The 19265-nt window shown below is 45.2% G+C and overlaps 1 protein-coding gene across 4 annotated transcripts in view; it reads right to left on the reverse strand.

Moving 5' to 3' along the window:
* PTPN14 (protein tyrosine phosphatase non-receptor type 14) overlaps positions 1-19265 on the reverse strand; it is a 175823-nt gene that overhangs the window by 32014 nt on the left and 124544 nt on the right. For all 4 annotated transcript variants that reach the window (XM_027610470.2, XM_027610468.2, XM_027610469.2 and 1 more), the window contains 7 exons: positions 16008-16078; positions 15046-15133; positions 10964-11052; positions 7960-8047; positions 7065-7147; positions 4371-4428; positions 825-903 (listed from right to left, as the gene is read on the reverse strand). In XM_027610470.2, coding sequence (XP_027466271.1) covers positions 825-903; positions 4371-4428; positions 7065-7147; positions 7960-8047; positions 10964-11052; positions 15046-15133; positions 16008-16078 — 556 coding nt within the window. The remainder of the gene's footprint in view (positions 1-824; positions 904-4370; positions 4429-7064; positions 7148-7959; positions 8048-10963; positions 11053-15045; positions 15134-16007; positions 16079-19265) is intronic.

Consider the following 19265-nt stretch of genomic DNA (forward strand, 5'->3'; position numbering starts at 1 on the left):
ATCCATTTAACAGACTGTCAACATCCAAGTTTAATATCATTCCTTCTTTGAAATGCAGTTTAGTGTAATGATGAAGAGCCCTAGCTCTTGACACCAGTTTTCCTCTCCAAGTTCCTCCAACACTCCTTCTGTATCCCACTTTCTGTATCTGCAAAATGGAATAATGGTACCCATTGCGTGGGTTCAAGGATTAAATGAATACGTTGCAAGGGCTTAGCAAACTGCTGAGGGAGAGGAATTGCCCTATAAACGTTAATTGTGATTATTATAATCATTATTATTGGAATGAATTTTTCTCACACATCTTGTATGGTGGTGTTTGGGGGAGAAAAAGAGGAAGAAAACAGATGTACTCAGAGGCAAGAACAAGTGCACAGACAACTGGCAGGCAATGGTGAAAAAGAGGAGTTCAGAGGATTTGTGCCTTTCTTTTACTATTCTGGACGCCTGTATTCTCTGTCCCCACGAGAGCCCAGCTGACTGTTCCAAGCTTTCCGACAGGGGCAGCGAGGGTAAAGAGTATTCCACTGGGCTTACTGTCCCTCTCTCTTCTCCAAGTCCACTTACCAGAGGCAGGAGGAAAAGGAACTTGCCCCCTGCCTTCTCCCAACTCCCTTGGCAGCCAATTCTGGAAAAATTTTCCTCTTGGGGGCCAATGACATTCTATGCCTTTCATAAATCGAAGCTGCTGCCTGTTGTCATTCAGACAATGACAAAGTCAAAACAAAAGTATGACTGTCATCTAAAAAAAAAAAAATCATCTTTACTGCTCACAGGTCCTCAACTTTTCATCTGAAGAAGGGAAAATGGCAAGCCCCAGTTACCTTGTGAAGTATGCGTTTCCGAGTAGTGTTCCCCACACTGGACGTGCATGGGAGGCAAGATGTACGGCTGCTGTCGGGGCTGAAAGAGAAAACACGACAAAGGAAGGCCACGGCCCAAGGGGCGGTGGGCGCTCGCTCGCAGGGAACCCGCCCATCACTCACCCACACCTGCAGGGACGCGCCTGCCTGTCCGCCCTTGACCCAGCCCTCTTTCGCTCATCTGTACCCCTGTCTCCTCACTAAGTTTAGGACTGGAGAAACAGGAAAGGGAGGAACAGGGAGGCTGGTTCAAGGTGGGAGAGATAAAGAGGCAACAATGAACGTATCTTCTAGTTCCCGGTACACTTGCAAAACTCCCAATGCCTTTTTTCAGGGGTAACTCAGAACACAGATATTACTCTCTTCTACCTAAGAAATAGTGAAAGACTATGGGGGAACTCTCATTCATTCTCTTCGAAGTTGGCTGTACCTATGACCCTTGTTCGCAACACCACATCGATCTCCAATAGGGACAGGGGGAGTGTTGAGCTGCGTCCACTTGCAAACTCGTGTAAAAATCTGAAAGGTGATCCACAACAGTAAGTGTGTAGTTCTCAAGACCACCTATGGACCCTCACATTGTAGAACCCAATGTGGGAAGGCCTTGCAGGAATTCAGTTCAACCATCTCCCCCCACTTCGGTGAAGAATCTTTTCCAAAAGATTCTTAAAGATGGCCATTTGAGGCTCAATCTGATTAACTTACTGCTGTAGGCCAGGGTAAACTCAGAGGGAAAAAAAAAATGCTTAGACAGGTTCAATATTTGGGTAAGCCAAATAGGGAAATATGGTTAGCTGCTAATGGTGATCTAAAACAAGACGCTGAACCTGAGTAGGTCTCAGCTTCTTGTCAATCAAATCAGGCCTCTTCCCCCACCCCACCCCCATCACAAACAATATCCATTTTATTTATATATTGGGGTTCCAGATGCGAATTTGAAGAAAAAGCTTTGAGACTAAAAAAAAAAAAAAAAAAAAAAAAAAATCTTTTAAAAACTTTAAGCTTGTAAACCACCAAACAGGATATCTTATATTTCTTTTTGATTATTTTAAAATTAGCCTTATAGAGATTGGTTTAAATGTTACTGCTCTAGGAAGGAAGTTGAGATCAAGCCAAAAAACCTGAAGCCAGCAGGGGTCACACTTTCTCAGAATCCCTCAGTAAAAGAGCACTCTCCAGAATTTGAAGCTGGGTAAGTAACTCATCTACCATTTCCTCTGCCACAAATAATGCTTAAGCATCAGAAGGGCAAATAAAGAAGGTGATGAAGACAAGGGATCCCAAATTAAAAAGAGTCAAGACAGAAGAAATAAAGAACTGAAATTAATCTAAGAAATTAGTTCATGGTAACAAAGAAAAGGGGCTGTATCGGTATCAGCTTTTCTAAATATTCCCAAATCTCCCTTTGGCTGGTTTTTGAATTACAATTTTAAAATATTTTTCCTCTTCATGGTAATACATAATTCAACTCAGTTTTTCCAGAGTGGGACAGCCAGTTTTGAGGCTTGAAACAAACAAACAAAACAAAAACAGCAGGGAGGGACTCAGAGGAGATAACAGGAACACAAGGCAAGGCACAGTTAGCTCGCTGCCTTCTCTCACTTATTTAAAAAAAAAAAAAAAATCCAATAAGTGACTGTTTATGAACTGGCATAGTGTACAGCAAAACACTAGTGAATCCTCCAAATACCATTTCAGGATATTATTTATTCCATATTTTATATATATATATATATAACATATATATAATGCATATTATTCTCTTTCTTTCCAGACCTGCTAATACAGAAACAAGTGAGATGCCAAAACATAGACAGCAGAAGGGCAAGGGGGAAAAAAAAAAAAAAAAGCAGTCCTGGTTATCAGAGCAAGGAAGCCAAAAAGAGACCACGTCACTCATCCACTCATCCCAGGGAACTCCTGGTGAAATGGTTTAAGCCTAAAGGGTGTAGGAAAGAGAGAAGCCTTGAATTTGGCTTCCTAAAGACTGTCTAAAGCCTCTTTATCTTCTCTAGATAAGATGAGATCCAATCACAAGACAGCATTACAATACTTTGTCCTCACGGTGTTTCACCGACTTAAGTGAAAAACTATCACCCTAATGATGACATGTGGACTCTAAAGAAAAATAAAAATAATATTCACAAAGGAGAAACATAAAGAAGCCAGTGCCGTGAACAAATCTATTAATGCCACAAGGGAAAAGCCCAAAGTGACGCTCTAGATCTCCAAGGCGAGGGCTACTTGTGAGATACTGTGCATGATAGCAAGCTTAATAATATTCATGTGGGGACTCAGGAATGTGATGACATAATGGTGCAACTCTAGAATTCTAAGAGTTCATTGTCTATGCATTTCCCAGTTAAAAAAAAAAAATCCTCAAAACTTTCCTTTTAAAAGACAAGTTAAAGATGTGCTATAGGGTATACTTATGTATGAGGAAAAATTCAATTTCATTCTCTTATCTCGAATGCTCACCTAAAAAATTTTAAAGGTCACAATGTTTATTTTGATTTTGTGTCAGACATCACAACCTAAAACATAAGAATTATGACTTAAAACAAGTAGATACTTTAAAGGAAGCCAACTCTCCTGGATCTTTCTACAATATTATCCTTAAGTCATCCTCAAAATAAAACACAGCCTAAGACAGAACATATATACTGAAATTGTGTTTCCTTATTCAGAAGGAGCCTTTTTAAAAAAACTAATGTTAGATAGAAAAGTAGATCAATTCAGTAGATCAATTTTGTTGACCTTAAAATTAGAAGATGTGTAATTAATTTTCTCTACCAAATACCCTACCTGAAACCATCAACAGTAAACTCATTCAATTGGGGTTCATTTAAAAAGCATTTTCTTTCTGTTTCCTTTTCTTTCTTTTCTTTTTTTAAGAGAGGGAAAGGGGGAGAGGGAGAGAAAGAATCTTAAGCAGGTTCCACACCCAGCACAGAACCCGATGTGGGGCTCGATCTCACAACCGTGAGATCATGACCTGCGCCCAAATCAGGAGTTGGATGCTTAACCAACTGAGCCACCCAGGCTCCCCTAGAAAGCACTTTCTATCTAGTTTATTAAGATCTATCTATGGGCAGTGAATACTAAAGAATTCGTGGAGCTTGAAACTGAAGACATGTCTGTATGTAACAACCAGGAACAGTGAGTGATAAAACCAAAGATGAGCAAGTGGACAAAAACACACACAATAGGTTGCACACTGAAGAAACATGGTCTCATCGGCCCTGAGACTTACTCTTAAGGGGTGAACCTTGAGTCACATCTCAAGAAGTGATGGCCGTGGATGGGCACACGGACGTCCCACGTGATGGGACATGAATGGGACATGGATGTTCATCACACCTGCTTGGCAAACTGATGCTCTTCTGTTTTCTCATCAGATCTCACCTGGTCATGATGCCCTAGGCACGTCCCCTCTCAAATTAGCAACAAAAGGACACTCCATCCCCAACAGTCAGACCACTTGATTATTGAAGACTTTATACATACCAGAGAGGATCGGCTCCAGGTGGGTTGGCGTCTGATGGGGGGTGGAGAATTTGATTGTCTGTGTGAAAAGTTAAAAAATGAGAACGGTCATTATATTTATAAGACATAAGACAACCAAACAGACAAGAGAGGGTAAAAAAAGACAAGATGGGTAAGTAGTTTACATAAAAATGTAAACATTTATTTCTGAATGATGAGGCTATGAAAAATTTTAATTTCCTTTTTTATTATTTTATTTTCAAAATGTTTGGAGCATATGACCCTTAGATAATAAGTTTTACAGAAGAATAAGGCTTATTTCCAAAGAAAGATTATGAGAGAAATAAGCAAGACTGAAAAATATCACTATTATTACATGGATTTTTAAAAATTGTATTCTTTGTATCTTTGTGAATGTCTAAAATCTTTCATCATGAAAAACAGCAAGTAGAAAAAATATTTTTTAAAATGCTGCCAGTCAAATGAAATCCAAAATAGATTAAATATGTTTGAGTAAGACCATATAACGGTCTTTTTGAATTAAGACAACACCAACTACAAATATTTATCTAATCAGATCCTTTCCAGACTGAGAATGAACGTGAATTTTTTTTTTTTTTAATGTAGAGATAAAAATGTGTGGGGACTAAGAGTATTATCAAATTCTGGGGCACTGAAATCAAAAGTGCCTTTGAGAAACGGGTCCCAAATTCCAGAGCAACACTTTCTCTAGTCCTCAGTGAAATCATAAAAAGACAAAAACAAAAACAAAAAGGACATGTAGAGTTTTCCATAAAGCTATAATTCTTCAATTTAAAGCACTCTCCTTAGTCTGATAGTTCATCTTTCCTACTCTTTTACATCTTTTCTTTTATGAAGTGATGGAAACAGTATAGTAATGTTGGATGTTTTTTAACAACTGGCCAAATACAATAAGACCTAGATTATGGATTTTATAATATTATTATAAGACCTGCAATTTTTCTTCTCAAGTCAAGAAATATGGGAAGCACCCCCTGGAGCTACATGGGAAGAAAACAAGCAGCAGCTCTGTGAGCAAAAAAATAAAAATAAAAATAAAAATCAATGACAGTCTTTTAGAGGTCAGGATGCGGACCTCTAGAGGAGGATGCTGTTAAGATGATGTTAGATTCCATAAAACTCCATGGGGTTATCCTAGGCCTTAATGCAGCCTGCACTGAGATTCTGAATTTACTGTGTATATGGGGTATGTGTGTATAAATATTAGAGAGTTCTGGTTCTTATCAGATAAGAGGTTAGGAACCTCTCACACTGGTTAGGAACAGAAGAACAGTTATCACAGGAGTAGAAAAGAAAACACAATCTCCTTTAGTTGTCACTCTCACATAGGCTGTTCACTAATATTAGAAGACCACAAGATAAAAATACCCAGAAAATTTCATGATAAATCCACTTGCTGAGAAGTGGTCAAACAAGACCACAGTAAAATTCACTTCTCAGAAGTTTTAATTCCCCCTCCAGAAGTCAACCACGGATTTCCCGTTCACGTCCAAGACACCCCCACAAATGCAAGGCAACAGCAGAGCTGACCCGCACGCACAGAAGTGATCTGTAGGGAACCTGTTCAAAAGAAGGGCACGTGCGCGCGCCTGTGTGCGTGTGCGCATGCGCGCACGGCCATCGTTACAGCTGTTTGATTTGCCATTCCCCGGTCACTGCCCCTCTGAATTTACATTTGCAAACTTTGCTGGCAGCCCTGCTACTGTGGCCTCGCCTTTCAGACTCCAACAGTGACCAGTTGCAATGACTGGCTTGAAAGAGCCTCCATCGTGTAGAGAAGAAAGTCTGTCAGGACGTGAGGCTCCCGTTCTAAAGCGGCCGCTGTTTTCAGCAGGAACAGCTCTGGGACAATGCTCTCACGCTCTTGGATGTGTCCACTGGGGGAACGGAAAAGCAGTTCCTCTCTTGCATTTATATCCCCGAATTCTTTGAAACACAATTAAGCACCTTGGGCGCGCCAACTGCCGAATGTTCTCTGCTGAGGACCGTCTTTTGAAGGCAACCAAAATAAAGGCAATGATAGCGTGAGGCCCAGCGACGCCACATCCAAGGTCAGGTCACATTTAAGTTCCCGTATCAGACTCCCTTTATCATCTTTATTTCCAAATTAGATTTAAAAAACACACATGGACTCATGACATCTATTAGTGTCTTCCAAGGCTTCCTGTAATTACCCTGGCCTCTCATTTACAGGCAGATGACATGACCCAGAGGCACACGCAGGGTTAGCCAACTGTGTAAGAGAAACAGGGCTGAGGATGACAGAGGCTTCTTTTCTTTCAAGTTGGCTTGCCACTCTGTTACACACTTCTGAACCTACTCTGCATCTGACACGAAGGGGCACCCTGGCAAATTGGGAATGGCTCGGCTCCTCCAAACTCCTAGCAGAGGACGGAAAGGCACTAATGCGGGCCAACCCATCCAGGTAGTCAAGCACTCACAGTCAATTTCTGAATTATTTTTCTCTCCAGGCATATGCACTACGCCAGACACTTCATCATTAAAGTTCTTTCACTCCTGCCTGCATTCAGCTTATTCCTTTAGCTTCCGCGAGGAAGGAGGGAAGAGGGCAAATGGAAAATGCAATCTAAGCGATCCACGACATCCCTAAAGCACACGAATTGAACGGGAGCAAGCCACCAGGTGAGGGGGGTGGACTACTTGGTTACTTACTCAGTGCAGATTTTGTTTTGTTTGTAAAACTTGTGCCGTGTAGCAAACAACCGAGAAATGTACTTGGCATTTTCAATATCGTCCTTGGAAAAGAAGAGAGAGGGAAAAAAAATAAACATCGGTTTGGTTGTAAATGCATTTCCCTAGGATTCTCCTGAACAGGGCCACATCCCTTCCTCCCATCAGGCCAAGCACAAAACAGCACCCTGAGCCGCAAACCCACGTGCCGAAACCCTAGGCGAGCGTGGCTAGGAAGCCCACCCAAGGATGCAGACAGTCCGTCAGTTAAAGAATCCTCTAGGCTCAAGGCACAGGGCTTACACTGATGAGCCAGCATGTCTTCACACAGTTTCCAAACCAACTGCTTTAAAAAGAAAGAAATGAATGAAGACAGAGCCTGGAATGAACACTGAGCACCACTGAAATGGCAGTGAGGTGCATGAACAGCCCTGGCCCTCAAGGGGGCGCTCAACAGAAGGGCGAGCACTCCCTTTACTTCAGGCCAGGCTTGGGCTGTGGTGGGGAAGGAAATCCAGGTCAGCCAGCTAAAGAAAATGCCAGGCATTATCATCGAGGGGTTACTGAATGCGGGCTGTAACTTGAGCGCTGAGGAACGTGGCATGCCAGACATGTGATCCACCACAAACACAGCAGGTGGAGGAACCCAAATCCCAGAGTCCAAACTCAGCTTGGAAACCTGGTGTTTTGAACAGGAAATTACCACCACTACCCGGAAATGAGTAATGATAGCACTGGGCGAGGGCTGGGCAGTTATCAGTTCAAGAGAATACTTACTCTCTCACAATATGGACAGCACGGAAAGGATATTGTGAGGTGAGAAATCAAACAGCCACCTGCCTGTGGGACCCTGCCCCTGTCTTTCCATTTTGCTTACCGTGTGAAAGAGGGCAGTCTCTTCTTTGTTGATGAGCTCCACCAGAATAGTAGACTTGTTGTGAGCGATATTCCCGATATCATTCCACCTGGTCAAAAGGTAGGCAACTGGGTTTGCCAACAATGTCCCATGCAGTTATGAATCAGCGTAGGAGGGTCATCTGCTACTGGTGAGTCTCATTCGACAAATTATGATTTAACTATAGTTTTGAAAGCTAAATAGTCCTTCTCTCCAAGCAAAAAAGTAAAACACAACACACGTCAACTTAAATACCTAAAAATTCTGTAAAACCCACATCTAGATACTGCTGTTCATAAGGTACTATTTCCTTTAGGATTAGCAATGAGGAAAACGTTCAAGGATCCTCTGCCTTGCTTTTCACATTTCCAAACTGCAAAGCATTTCCCATGATCCCTGCTTTTAATGATGGAGGAGCATATTATTTTAATGTGTTTCCAGGAATCTAGGCCAAAGAAGCCACACAGTTTCTGTGTTGCAGTGTATGCTATGGATGGATGATGCCACCAAGAGAAAGTGCCCAAGGAATGTTTAATGTGCCTACATTTTTGTGATTGATCACACACACACACATTTGCTTCCCTTTCCTCATGAAGACCTTAGCTAAAATGAGACACATGAAATAACTACCAGACAAGGGAAGGTAAGCTACTATTTCCCATCCTACTTGGAGCCAGTCTTCAACCATCTCTTACTACTGCCTACCTTCACTCTGTGCCCCAGTCTATCATTCCCTGCCCACTGCCTCTTCATGCCAACATTATACTTCCCTATCCTCCTCCTCTAAGACTCAGCTCAGAAGTCACCTTCTCTCTCTTCCTCATCCCCAACCACCCACATGGCAGGAAAGAATCTGGTGTAGTCCTCTCTGGGGCCCCGCATGGTATGACAATTGTTTACTTCTGTGACTAGATCCCTAACTGAGGCAGAGGAGAAAACAGGCCCCGTGCCTAGAGATTCTGCTTTCTGCGTCTCTGTCCTCCACGCACTGAGCCAAGCACCTGGCATGCGGCATGCAATGTTTGCTGAAAGAATTAAGAGTCATAATTTTGCCTCCCATCTGTAGAGAGTATGGTTTCTTTGTGAACTCTCTAAGGTAGACAAGGCAGCTATTTTTGTTCCTACTTTAGAGAGGAGACGATTTCAGCACAAATGAGAACAGGACTTTAGCCATGTTCACTCTGCACACTGGGGATGCAGGAGTTCTATACTTGGGGCTTCCAGGCTTTCCTCCAGTCATCCTTCCATTACTCCAGTACCAACTGTGTTCACAGACATCTGCTGGGGCCATACTCTCTACAGGCGCTCAGCACAGCTGTCTGCTGACTTATAATTCCGTGAGATTACATCTACACAGACCCATAGCCACATATTCCTCACTGAAGGTCTCTAGAGATAAGAGATATTTGGTTTCCTCAGGCTCCATTCCTTCAAATCAACTGCCAAAACTCTGAATCCAGTCCTCACTCCACAACGCGACTCCACCTAGGGACATTCTTACCATGATAGTATGGCAGAAGTAAATTCCCATCCTGTAGGAGTTTCAAGATAAGTGCTGAAGAGGTCTGGAAGCCGTTCCTAAGGAACTGAACCAAACCATGAGTGGCTAATCATCAGCAGTTTCAAATGGCTATTTTCTTCTATTTAACCTCCATAGCTGGAACACAAGAGTCATCTACTTTTCTAACCTCAAGGAGAAAATGAAGCATTGATTTAGCTACGGGGAACTGTGTGGGACAAAATGCCTGGGCAGCTTTAAGTGGGCATAAAAAGGTATAGTTACAACTCTGCACAATTTATGTGTTTTATTTGATTACTTGATAATTTGTTGTAGGTATATGGAGTTGAAGGAGTATGTCCAAAAGTAAAAAAGTTTATTCTGCAGCCACAAATATCTCTCTCCCCACTCCTTTAATAATGTCTCCATTCAAAGAGTAAGAGAAAAATCAGTGGACAAAAATAATGGCAGGGTGGAGACCTAGCAGGGAAAAGAGCCAATTAGGAAGCTTTTGGTGGGGAAACATTCGCAAAATGACCTGCATCAACTGCTGATCCAGATAGTACACAGCTGGGCAAGATCTGCTTCCAGAAGGTGGACTTGGCTTTGGCTCTAAGAGCTGTCTTTGATTATCTGCACAAGGTGCAAAGCTCTGCCTATCAGATGCACATGCAGGAAAGCTGTTCTTCTAATAAAGAGTCAGCCATACTGCCCTTGTAAATGAAAGCAAGCATGCAGTTTTTGAGATCGTGCACACCATGGTGACAACTATGGGCACCAACGCAAGCAAGCTCATGGACATGTAATGGAAGAGACACTCTGCCAAATCCCCATACTTGTTCTCTCTCATGTTCAGTGGAGAAGAGGATTTAAAATGCAAAATAATGACAATCACCCAATGATCCCTTCCCCTAAATAAATGAATGAATGAAAAAAATAAAATGCAAAATGATATAAAAGTACCAGCCCTTTAATTTGTGATAACAAATTCACTGCTTTTAAAATGCATTTTCACAAATATAAAATGTCATATATTTAATATAGAAATTAGTCCACACTCCTCTAGCATGTGCGGTTAGGCAGAGGGTGATGGAAAATGGGAAGAAGCCAGTCTGGATTTAATGGCTGGTCATGGATAACACGGGCAAAGGCAACGAGCGGGACTGACTGGACAACCTGCTTCCAAAGCAGACTCACAGAGTTTAGCGCCACTCTTCTGGCTCAGCAGGGTGCAGTAGCGCCTTTCCTGCAGTCAAGTGGGAAAAAAAACCTCCTCTATCCCTCACCCCCGAAACAGGCCTCCAGGAAAAATGAGATGCATTTCTCCCTAACTGCTCAAGTCTCACAGAGGGCTGATCTTATCTAAGTTGAGACAAGCTCAACTCTGACCCACAGTCTGGCTCTTAACTCATTGGGATCACTGTCATCCTCAGTGGGCTTTTCTAGAGTCCCTCAGGGGAAAAAGGAAAAAGAGACGAGTAAGACTACCTGTATATTACTGCTTGTCTTCCAATTCTGTTTCTCACGAATATCCCCATAAAGAAAATGCCCAGGTGCACACTGTTTCCATGGTTGTCCTGCATAAGATCAACAGAAGAGCGATGTGACCAAACCGATGACCAGCCAGACCGGCAGAGCCAAGCACCCGGGCTACAGCCTACCCGGGGTTGGGGGCGGGGCGTACACACCCCGTTTCCTGCCCATGGACGAATGAACCACAGACAGCATCAGGGCAATGGGCAACTCGGCCCTGAAGGGACTCACCCCGCTGCACACCCCAGCAGACCATATACATAGATACATATTGTTTTCTTTTATCCCAATTTCACATTTCGTGTCCCAGAGAGAATTTTAGGATTTTCTCAGATTTGTTACGGTTTTCTCTTTCATGGACATCAATGAATATCTTTTTCATTCTGGTTTTTTTAAATCAAAATTGTACATGTCCATAGTTTATGTATGCATGTCATAAGCGTGTGATTATATGTGCCCACAGTTTGCAGGACTGAGTGCATCCTTTGGAGCCTGTTTAAAAGAAGCCAGCAGCAGACCTGGCCCCACCATTTCCTCTCCCCAGAGGCACCGACTTCCACTACTTAATGCCCTCGTGAGTGTCTATTTGCATCCGCTGTGTTTGGTCTTTTGATTTACAACCTCACGGTCCTCAGTCCTGGGATCCTTTCTCAAACTGCCTCTGTTCACTTCTTCTGGAACTCCCATTATTCAGATGTTGGACATCCTGGGCTGGCCTTCTAATCTTATCTCCCACCTCCCACATTACTCCATACCTTCATCTTTTGGTGAGATTTTCTTAAATTTTTCTTGTAACCTATTACTTTTTCTATTTTTGATATATTTTTAATTTCTGAGAGTTTTATCTTTTTTCTTCTTTCTTCTCTGAATGTTCCTTTTTTGTAAAGATTTTATTTATTTGACAGAGAGCGAGCAAGGGAGCACAAGCAGGAGGGGGAGGGGCAGAGGGAAAGGGAGAGGCAGGCTCCCCGCCGAGCAGGGAGCCCAATGCAGGGCTTGATCTCAGGCCCCTGGATCATGACCTAAGCTAAAGGCAGATGCTTAACCGGGTGAGCCACCCAGGCACCCCTGAGTGTTTCTTTTTAAAAGCAATCTATTCCTTTAAGGAGGTAATATATTTTGATCTTGGAGACTCCGAGGACAGTATTTCAGGCAGGGGGTTCTTCACCCTATAGAGTCTCTGCATCTTCCAGGCTGCTTCACTCCCTTTGCATTGGCCTCTGTCATTCCCGGGAGGGCAGCCTGCAGGGTGATGCTTGGCCCTCTATTCACGTTCCAGTCTGGGATGCTAAGCACTGGCTGGGAGCTTCATGAGCACAGGATGGGCATGAGGACAGCAGAGCTCGGGGGCAGTCTGCTGGGCCCTGTGCTGAGGAAGTCCAGATGACTCATCTTCAGTCTGGTCTCCTGGTCCAGTCAGGTACTTCCAACCTCCTGCCTGGGAGAGCATAACCTGCTGCCAGTGTGCCTGAGAGTGGAGCGGGGACAAGGCTCACCATCCAGGGAGTTAATTGTCCCTCAGCCCCCTGCTTTTACTGGGGACATCCTCTTTGTGGAGTGAGCAGAGGGGCACGCACAACTGGGCACAAGATGGAAAAGAAGGATCTCTATATTCCTCGAAACACCTGATCCCATGCAAGACACAATGACTACAGTGTCCCTTTGCAGGGACCTCTTCTCAACCCACCCAGCAAAGCACACATTAGGACAGGGCTCGTCGAATAGGGACACACAGAGGGCCAGACCACTGCTGGAGGCAAAGCATAGAGAGGGTCAGGAGAGGAAGCCATGGGAAGGAAAAGAAGTGCTTTGGAAATCAGGAGAAGTTACAAGGTAAATCATACTATAGAAAAACATATGTGGGGAAAGAAGCCAGGCGAAGCCAGGACATGGGAAGGGGAGAGAAAATTCTGTGGAAATCCTTCCCGGGGCACTTTGCCGTTAGATGGATGGGTGCGGCAGTCTGCTGGTGATGGGGCTGCAGGAGGAGCAGTTCCCCAGGGCCGGGCAATGGCAAAAACACAGGACAGATGCCCGGGCACTGCATCGGTCAGAACTTAAAGGCTCAGTGTCCAACTCAGCTAAGGATGGAGGCTCCAGATACCAGCAGCCTCTCCGTGTCCATGCGCTCTCACAACACGGGAGTGACTGGCGGGGGGGGGCGGGGCAGGCCTGTCAGGGAGTGGACTGGTCCTCCTCCCACCTTGAAGAAATTTGAAGAACCACTCATGGAAAAGCCCACACTACGTGGAAATGTTCTTCCCTGCAACGTAGCCACAACAAGCTCGTTTGCTTTACTTGGTCAACAAGGACCGGTACTAACCCAAAGGGACTCCATCACTCCTCAGTCTGCCCCTGAACCCTCTCCTGTCTGTGTTAGCACGGATCTCAGAGCTGACCACAGCACTGCCCCAGCTGGTACTGCTGCCCCTCCCATCCTCCTCGGGTCTCTGGGAATCACGTGGTCTGGAGGTGGTCACCTGAGTCATGAACAGATATGTGGGCAAAAAGATGCCACCCAGCTAAGTCACACTCCCTGGCCGTGAGTCAGCTGTGCCTGTCCACCCCCTCAGACCAAGGTACTGTATCCCCCTTGCGCTCTTTCCACTAAAGAACACACCAGAAAGTGCATCAGAGACAAGCACAGTGGATTTCGACACTATTTCCACTGCCCCAGTTTCCCACAGCCCAGAACTCCTAAAAACAGCAGAAGTAAATGAGCAGGACAACTAAACCCCCAACTTCCTGGGACAGAGAAGTGGGTTTTCTGGAAGGGAAGAAAAGTTTACCCTGATTTTTCAATGACCCAAAATATCATGACTATGTATGGGCTGCTGAACTGTAAGTGGGATGCAGATGGCTTCATAAGGCATTACTGCAAGGAAAATGGATTACAGCCCTACGAAGGGCAGCCATTAGAGAAGCAAAAGAAAATTAAACAAATTTTAAAAAGAGCCATTTAGCCCTTTCGGCAAGCTTCGGTCACCCTGCTCGTTCTACTTGATGCACATGGGCAGTTCTCATCAAGGCAAATTGCAAACATGCAGCCGAGGGGGAACGGAACACTTATAAAACAGCCAGCAGAGCCACTTCAGACTGAAATGTTTGTGCTAAAATTGCTCCATCTCCCAGATCGCGGAAATGTGCCAGTTGCTCTAGGTTTCCGAGCAAACTCTGTCTTTTGTAAAGTTGGTCAGGAGAGAGAAGAAAATGAGTTTGAATTATGGGCTCAGCTCTATAAATGACCACGCACCATGACCCCCGCCCCCAACCACACCCACTTCAGGAGGTGGATCTGTTGCAAAAGATGTGCTGTGCTGTAACAGTTTCCTAGGCGCAGTTTCCAGAAAACTCCAAAGGGTCTGGAAATCCGCAATGCAGGCTCTATGGAGCTCAAGAAATAGTGTGATTGCATACAGGAAATGTTTCACGCTGCCTCACAAGCAATTATCCTCGTATCAGCTCAAAGGAGAGAAAAGAGAATAAGCAGGTAAAACCAGTGGTCAGGGTCTTTATATTAATGCACACTTGACATTAGCTGCTTGTCTTATTGCAAAACTTCAGGTGACTGGATACCTTCACGGTGCTGGATGGGCTGGTATTTGGGACTCACTCAGATGGTTGTCTTACCAACAAGATACTCTGCTCGAGACCATGGAAAACTTTCAAAATCTCTCAGTTAAGAAAAAAGGTTTGTGGGACGCCTGGGTGTCTCAGTTGGTTGAGCGTCTGCCTTCGGCTCAGGTCATGATCCCAGGGTCCTGGGATCGAGTCCCACATCAGGCTCCTTGCTCAGCAGGGAGTTGGCTTCTCCCTCTGCCTGCCACTCCCCCTGCTTGTGCTCTCTCTGACAAATAAATAAATAAAATCTTAAAAAAAAGAAAAACTGTTGGCTTCCTAAAGTAAACTGGACTTGCCAACTAATGCCACATAGCGATAAGAAAGCCAGGTCGTTCGGGCCCGCTGCCTATCATCACTGGCTTTCTGATTGCCTGAGCCATTGTGAGAAAGCTGAAGAACGGGCCAGGGTCTGCTACCTTCACAGAGAAGATCTCCTGTCCAAATCCATCCAAACGTTCCACTTCGTTGATGTACATGAGCTCAGCTTCTGCTGGCAGGATTCCACTAAAATCACAACAGCATCAAAGAAGGAAATGGTTAAGGGCAACGAAGGTAGTGGAAGGTCCTACCCTCCTGATGGCAAATTCCAGAGCTGTGGTTTAGCTCTAGTTCTGGGAAGAGCAATCATCACCCAATTGTGAGGACATGGTGCATTACTAAGTAATTCATTAACATATTCCCCACTGGCCTTTACTCAATGGGGAATAATCAGAGGAAGGTAAAGTGTTTAATTAAGAGCCACAGCCCTATAAACACTAATTATTCCAGACATCCCCGTGAATAATGCTGCCTGCTTTAAAAAAAAAAAAAAGTTATTTTTCTCCCACCTGGGGAAAAAAAATCTCCACTGTTAAGAGGAAAAAAAAGAGGGGGTAAAGGAAAAAGTTTATGAGGATGCTATTTTGGGAGCTAAGTGGCCGAGATGAGAGAGCCTGGGACCACTGCATAGGTCCTCTGAGGTCTGAAGGAAGGTTGTTTGTTCTCCACTGGTCCCAGAACTCTGCACAGCCCTGACAGCAAGCTCTCAGTGCCTCCCTGAGTCTTGATCCTCTCCCTCTTGACCTTGACTTTACCACCCAAAGTCCCTCTTCAGGTCTGCACACTCAGCTCAAGCGGCCCCAGGCCTCCCCAGCTCTGGCAACAGAGCTTTAAAAGGAAGGTCTGAGAGACGAATTCTCCACGTCTGCATGGGCTTGCTGGTGGTAAAGCAGAAAAGGAAAAAAGGAAGGGAGAGGAAATAAAAAGAGAACAGCACAGAGGGGCGGGCGGGCAAGCAGCAGAGTTTTCAGATCCACCCTCGGGCTAGAAGACACACAGGCGGTTGACTCAGCCAGGGGCTGGGGCTGGGGCTGGGAGCCAGCGTCTAGTCCGGCCTTACCTGTGCGCTTTGTGTTCCTGGGCCACCTTCTGTGTCAGCTCCTCCAGAATGGCCTCTTCCAGGGCCAAATCCTATCCACACAAAAGCAGTTAGGGCCATTTACTGTTTTGCTTGTAAACCTTAAGAGCTCTCTTTTCCAGAAGACGTTCCTGAGGAGCCTCCATTCATCGATCTCCCCCATACTCCTTCAAATCAAAGGCTGTCCATCGTAGGACTGAGGGTCCACTGTTACTTCCATAACATGGCACTCCACGATAACTTAGGCTCTCGGCTTATAACTATTTATAAGCTTATAACTATTTCAAGGCATAGTTTCGGTCGCTGCCTACATTCTGCAGGATCTGGGAATAGCACTTTTTTCATTCACTTTCCCCATCTGCCTCTCAGACTTACTTTTAATTGAAATTGCTTGTACTTACGTGGCTTTTTTTTAAGATTTATTCTATTTGAGAGAGAGGGAGGGAGGGAGAGAGCACGAGCTGGGGGAGGGGCAGAGGGAGAGAGAGAATCTCAAGCAGACTGCCCACTGAGCATGGAGCTCGATCCCAGGACCCCGAGATCATGACCTGAACTGAAATCAAGAGTCAGACTCTCAGTCAACTAAGCCACCCAGGCACCCCGTACTTCATGTTTTTAACAATCAGGGTACAGGCAAATGAACTTCCAGCCCATTATCCTTTCAAAAGCTGAGCCTAGAAAGGGACTGTGCCTGGCCTTTTTTGTCCACCACCATAATATGAACTAATTCAGAGCTACCTGAAGGCAGAGAAGGCTCATTCAGATGTTACTTGACATGGCCTTGGGAGCATAAGAGTCCATGCTGGCTAAAACTAGGGAGTTCTATAAAGTCACAGTGTGTAGCTGACCAGCTGGTGTCTCAACCACCTGACTCCCAGGCCCCTGGGACCACTGGTGTGCTGGCTCCCAAGGGATGAGAGCCAACCGCACACACTTCTTCCCAACACCCCTTCCATGACAGTGGGAGTGTATCAGAGATTGTTAAGTATTTGTGACAAATGCTGACAGCACTGTCTGGGATGGAGAAATGATCTGAAAGAATAAATCCAAGACATGGAGGCCAGAGCAACCAGCTCCTGAGAGCCTGACAGACCTGGTGATTCTAGAGCTCCTCACATTTCTGGTAGCCTGGGGAGGCTCAAGCCAAGGGCCAGCTGCCTCAGACCCTCCCAGCTTTCACGCCCCCTGCCCCAGGCTGCTAAGCACTGAGGAGAACATAGACATGCACCATTTCCCTCTGAGCTCCAGAGGGGGTGTCAGAAGGGGCTCTGAGATATGTGTCCCCGTGAGGCCCTCTGAGGCTCATCGTAGACATTGGGGGTGGGGGGCTGGGGGCTGAAGTTGGGCAGAAAACATCCCAAATGCTGCACTACCTTGATTCTAAAATACCATTTATATAGAGATGACTTCCAATTTAACAATTTTCCATGGATGAAACACTACCCCCAAAAAGTACCTCCCTCAAAGCTGCAAGAGACATCCCATCTCAAAATCATGAAAACATGAAAAATCAGTATCCTTTATTTTTTTATTTTTAAAGATTTTATTTATTTATTTGAGAGAGAGAGAATGAGAGACAGAGAGCACGAGAGGGAAGAGGGTCAGAGGGAGAAGCAGACCCCCTGCTGAGCAGGGAGCCCGATGTGGGACTCGATCCCGGGACTCCAGGATCATGACCTGAGCCGAAGGCAGTCGCTTAACCAACTGAGCCACCCAGGCGCCCCCAAAATCAGTATCTTTTAAAGCCGGAAAATGATGGTGTGACTACACGCTGGAAATTCCATAGCCCTGCAGATGGTCATGAGAAACCTCAGAGAAGGTGGAGGGAATTCCTGGCAGCTCTTATTTTTCATGCATTAACTGATTAATTTGCTGCTTCCTGTTTAGCCATCCACTGAAATGACTCAAGTCCATGGTAAGAAATAAGCTCAGTTCTACGTTGTGGAACAACAAAGATACTGCATGGCTTAGAAATGGAGTTACGTGCGTGCCTCCAGCTACGGAGTGGTGGTAATAGCCTGCTACTAATTTTGAAAAGCTAATGAAAGGCATGTGGCCATAGAATAAAATAAAGACAGGGAAGTGAGGATCAAAAAGTGCTCCATTAAACCTCAGCTTCCTACTTTTAAAGAAGAAAAAGTCCAAAGGTGCCCCTCTGCTATTGTACTCAATTCTGCGTCTGGGGCCTCCCTGAGGTATGTGTCCCTGCCGCAGAGAATGCGCGAGCGGCCCCGCGTGAATGAAGACTGGCAGAGTGCATGTCTGTACACAACTGCACACCTGTGGAGTGCCCTGTGTACTTAACTTTGTTCTTTTCTCTGCTGCAGAAATGCCATTTGACAAATTCGGGTGCTTTATAAGATCAAACAAGGCCATTCATCCCATCTTCCCTCCCCCACCAAAGGAATGCATTCTTCTCTTTGAAAGCTCTAGTGGAACCAAGCAGAAAGTTTACAACCTTCCATGGCTCCCCACTGCCTGCTCAATTAGGTCAACACCTGGGCCTGGCATTCAGACCATTCTTCAGGGTGACCCAGCCTTCCCTTCCAGACCTCCTCTCTCAACGGTTCAAGGCTTCAGGCAAACTCCTCTTGCTAACAGAATGTGTGTACATCTCCTGACACACTCATGCCGACCCTTCTTGGAAGAATGCCCCCCACCCCCCGGGGCCCACCACATGGAGTGAAATGTCACCCCATCCTTCAGGTCCCATCCCAGCTCCTGTTCCCTTGATAGGGCTTCCCTATTCCCCCAAGCTGGACGGAAGCCTATGCACTTCCGCTCTGGGTGTGGCTCCTACAGCCCTCACCGCAGGGCGCCTATGGCCTCTCCTACAGTTACCCGGATGCTCATCCCACCCTGTACCCTTGTCACCCTCCCTCTACTACATTATAGGCACCTCAGGGCAGCAGCTCATCATCCACATCACTGCTGGGCCCACGCCAGGGCTCTTACACAATGCCAGCTTATATGCTCTCCATACACAGGAAGTGATCCAGAAACGATCACTGAACTGAACTCCATAAGCAACGTGTAAGTTTCACACGATCAAACTGGAGTTTCCAATCATGCAGAGCTGGTTACTGATCATTTGTACCTTCTGCCTGTCCTCTGCTTACATTTCAAGACGCACGTTGTACTGTTGCCTGAAAAGCACGGTTTTGGGCATCCTTGGGCTTGCGTAACAGAGGAGACAGTCATGCTAATAATAAGATGATGATGATGGCAGGGACCAGGACA

The sequence above is a fragment of the Zalophus californianus genome, chromosome 10, assembly GCF_009762305.2.
Source record: "Zalophus californianus isolate mZalCal1 chromosome 10, mZalCal1.pri.v2, whole genome shotgun sequence".
In the NCBI taxonomy this organism is placed as follows: Eukaryota; Metazoa; Chordata; class Mammalia; order Carnivora; family Otariidae; genus Zalophus; species Zalophus californianus.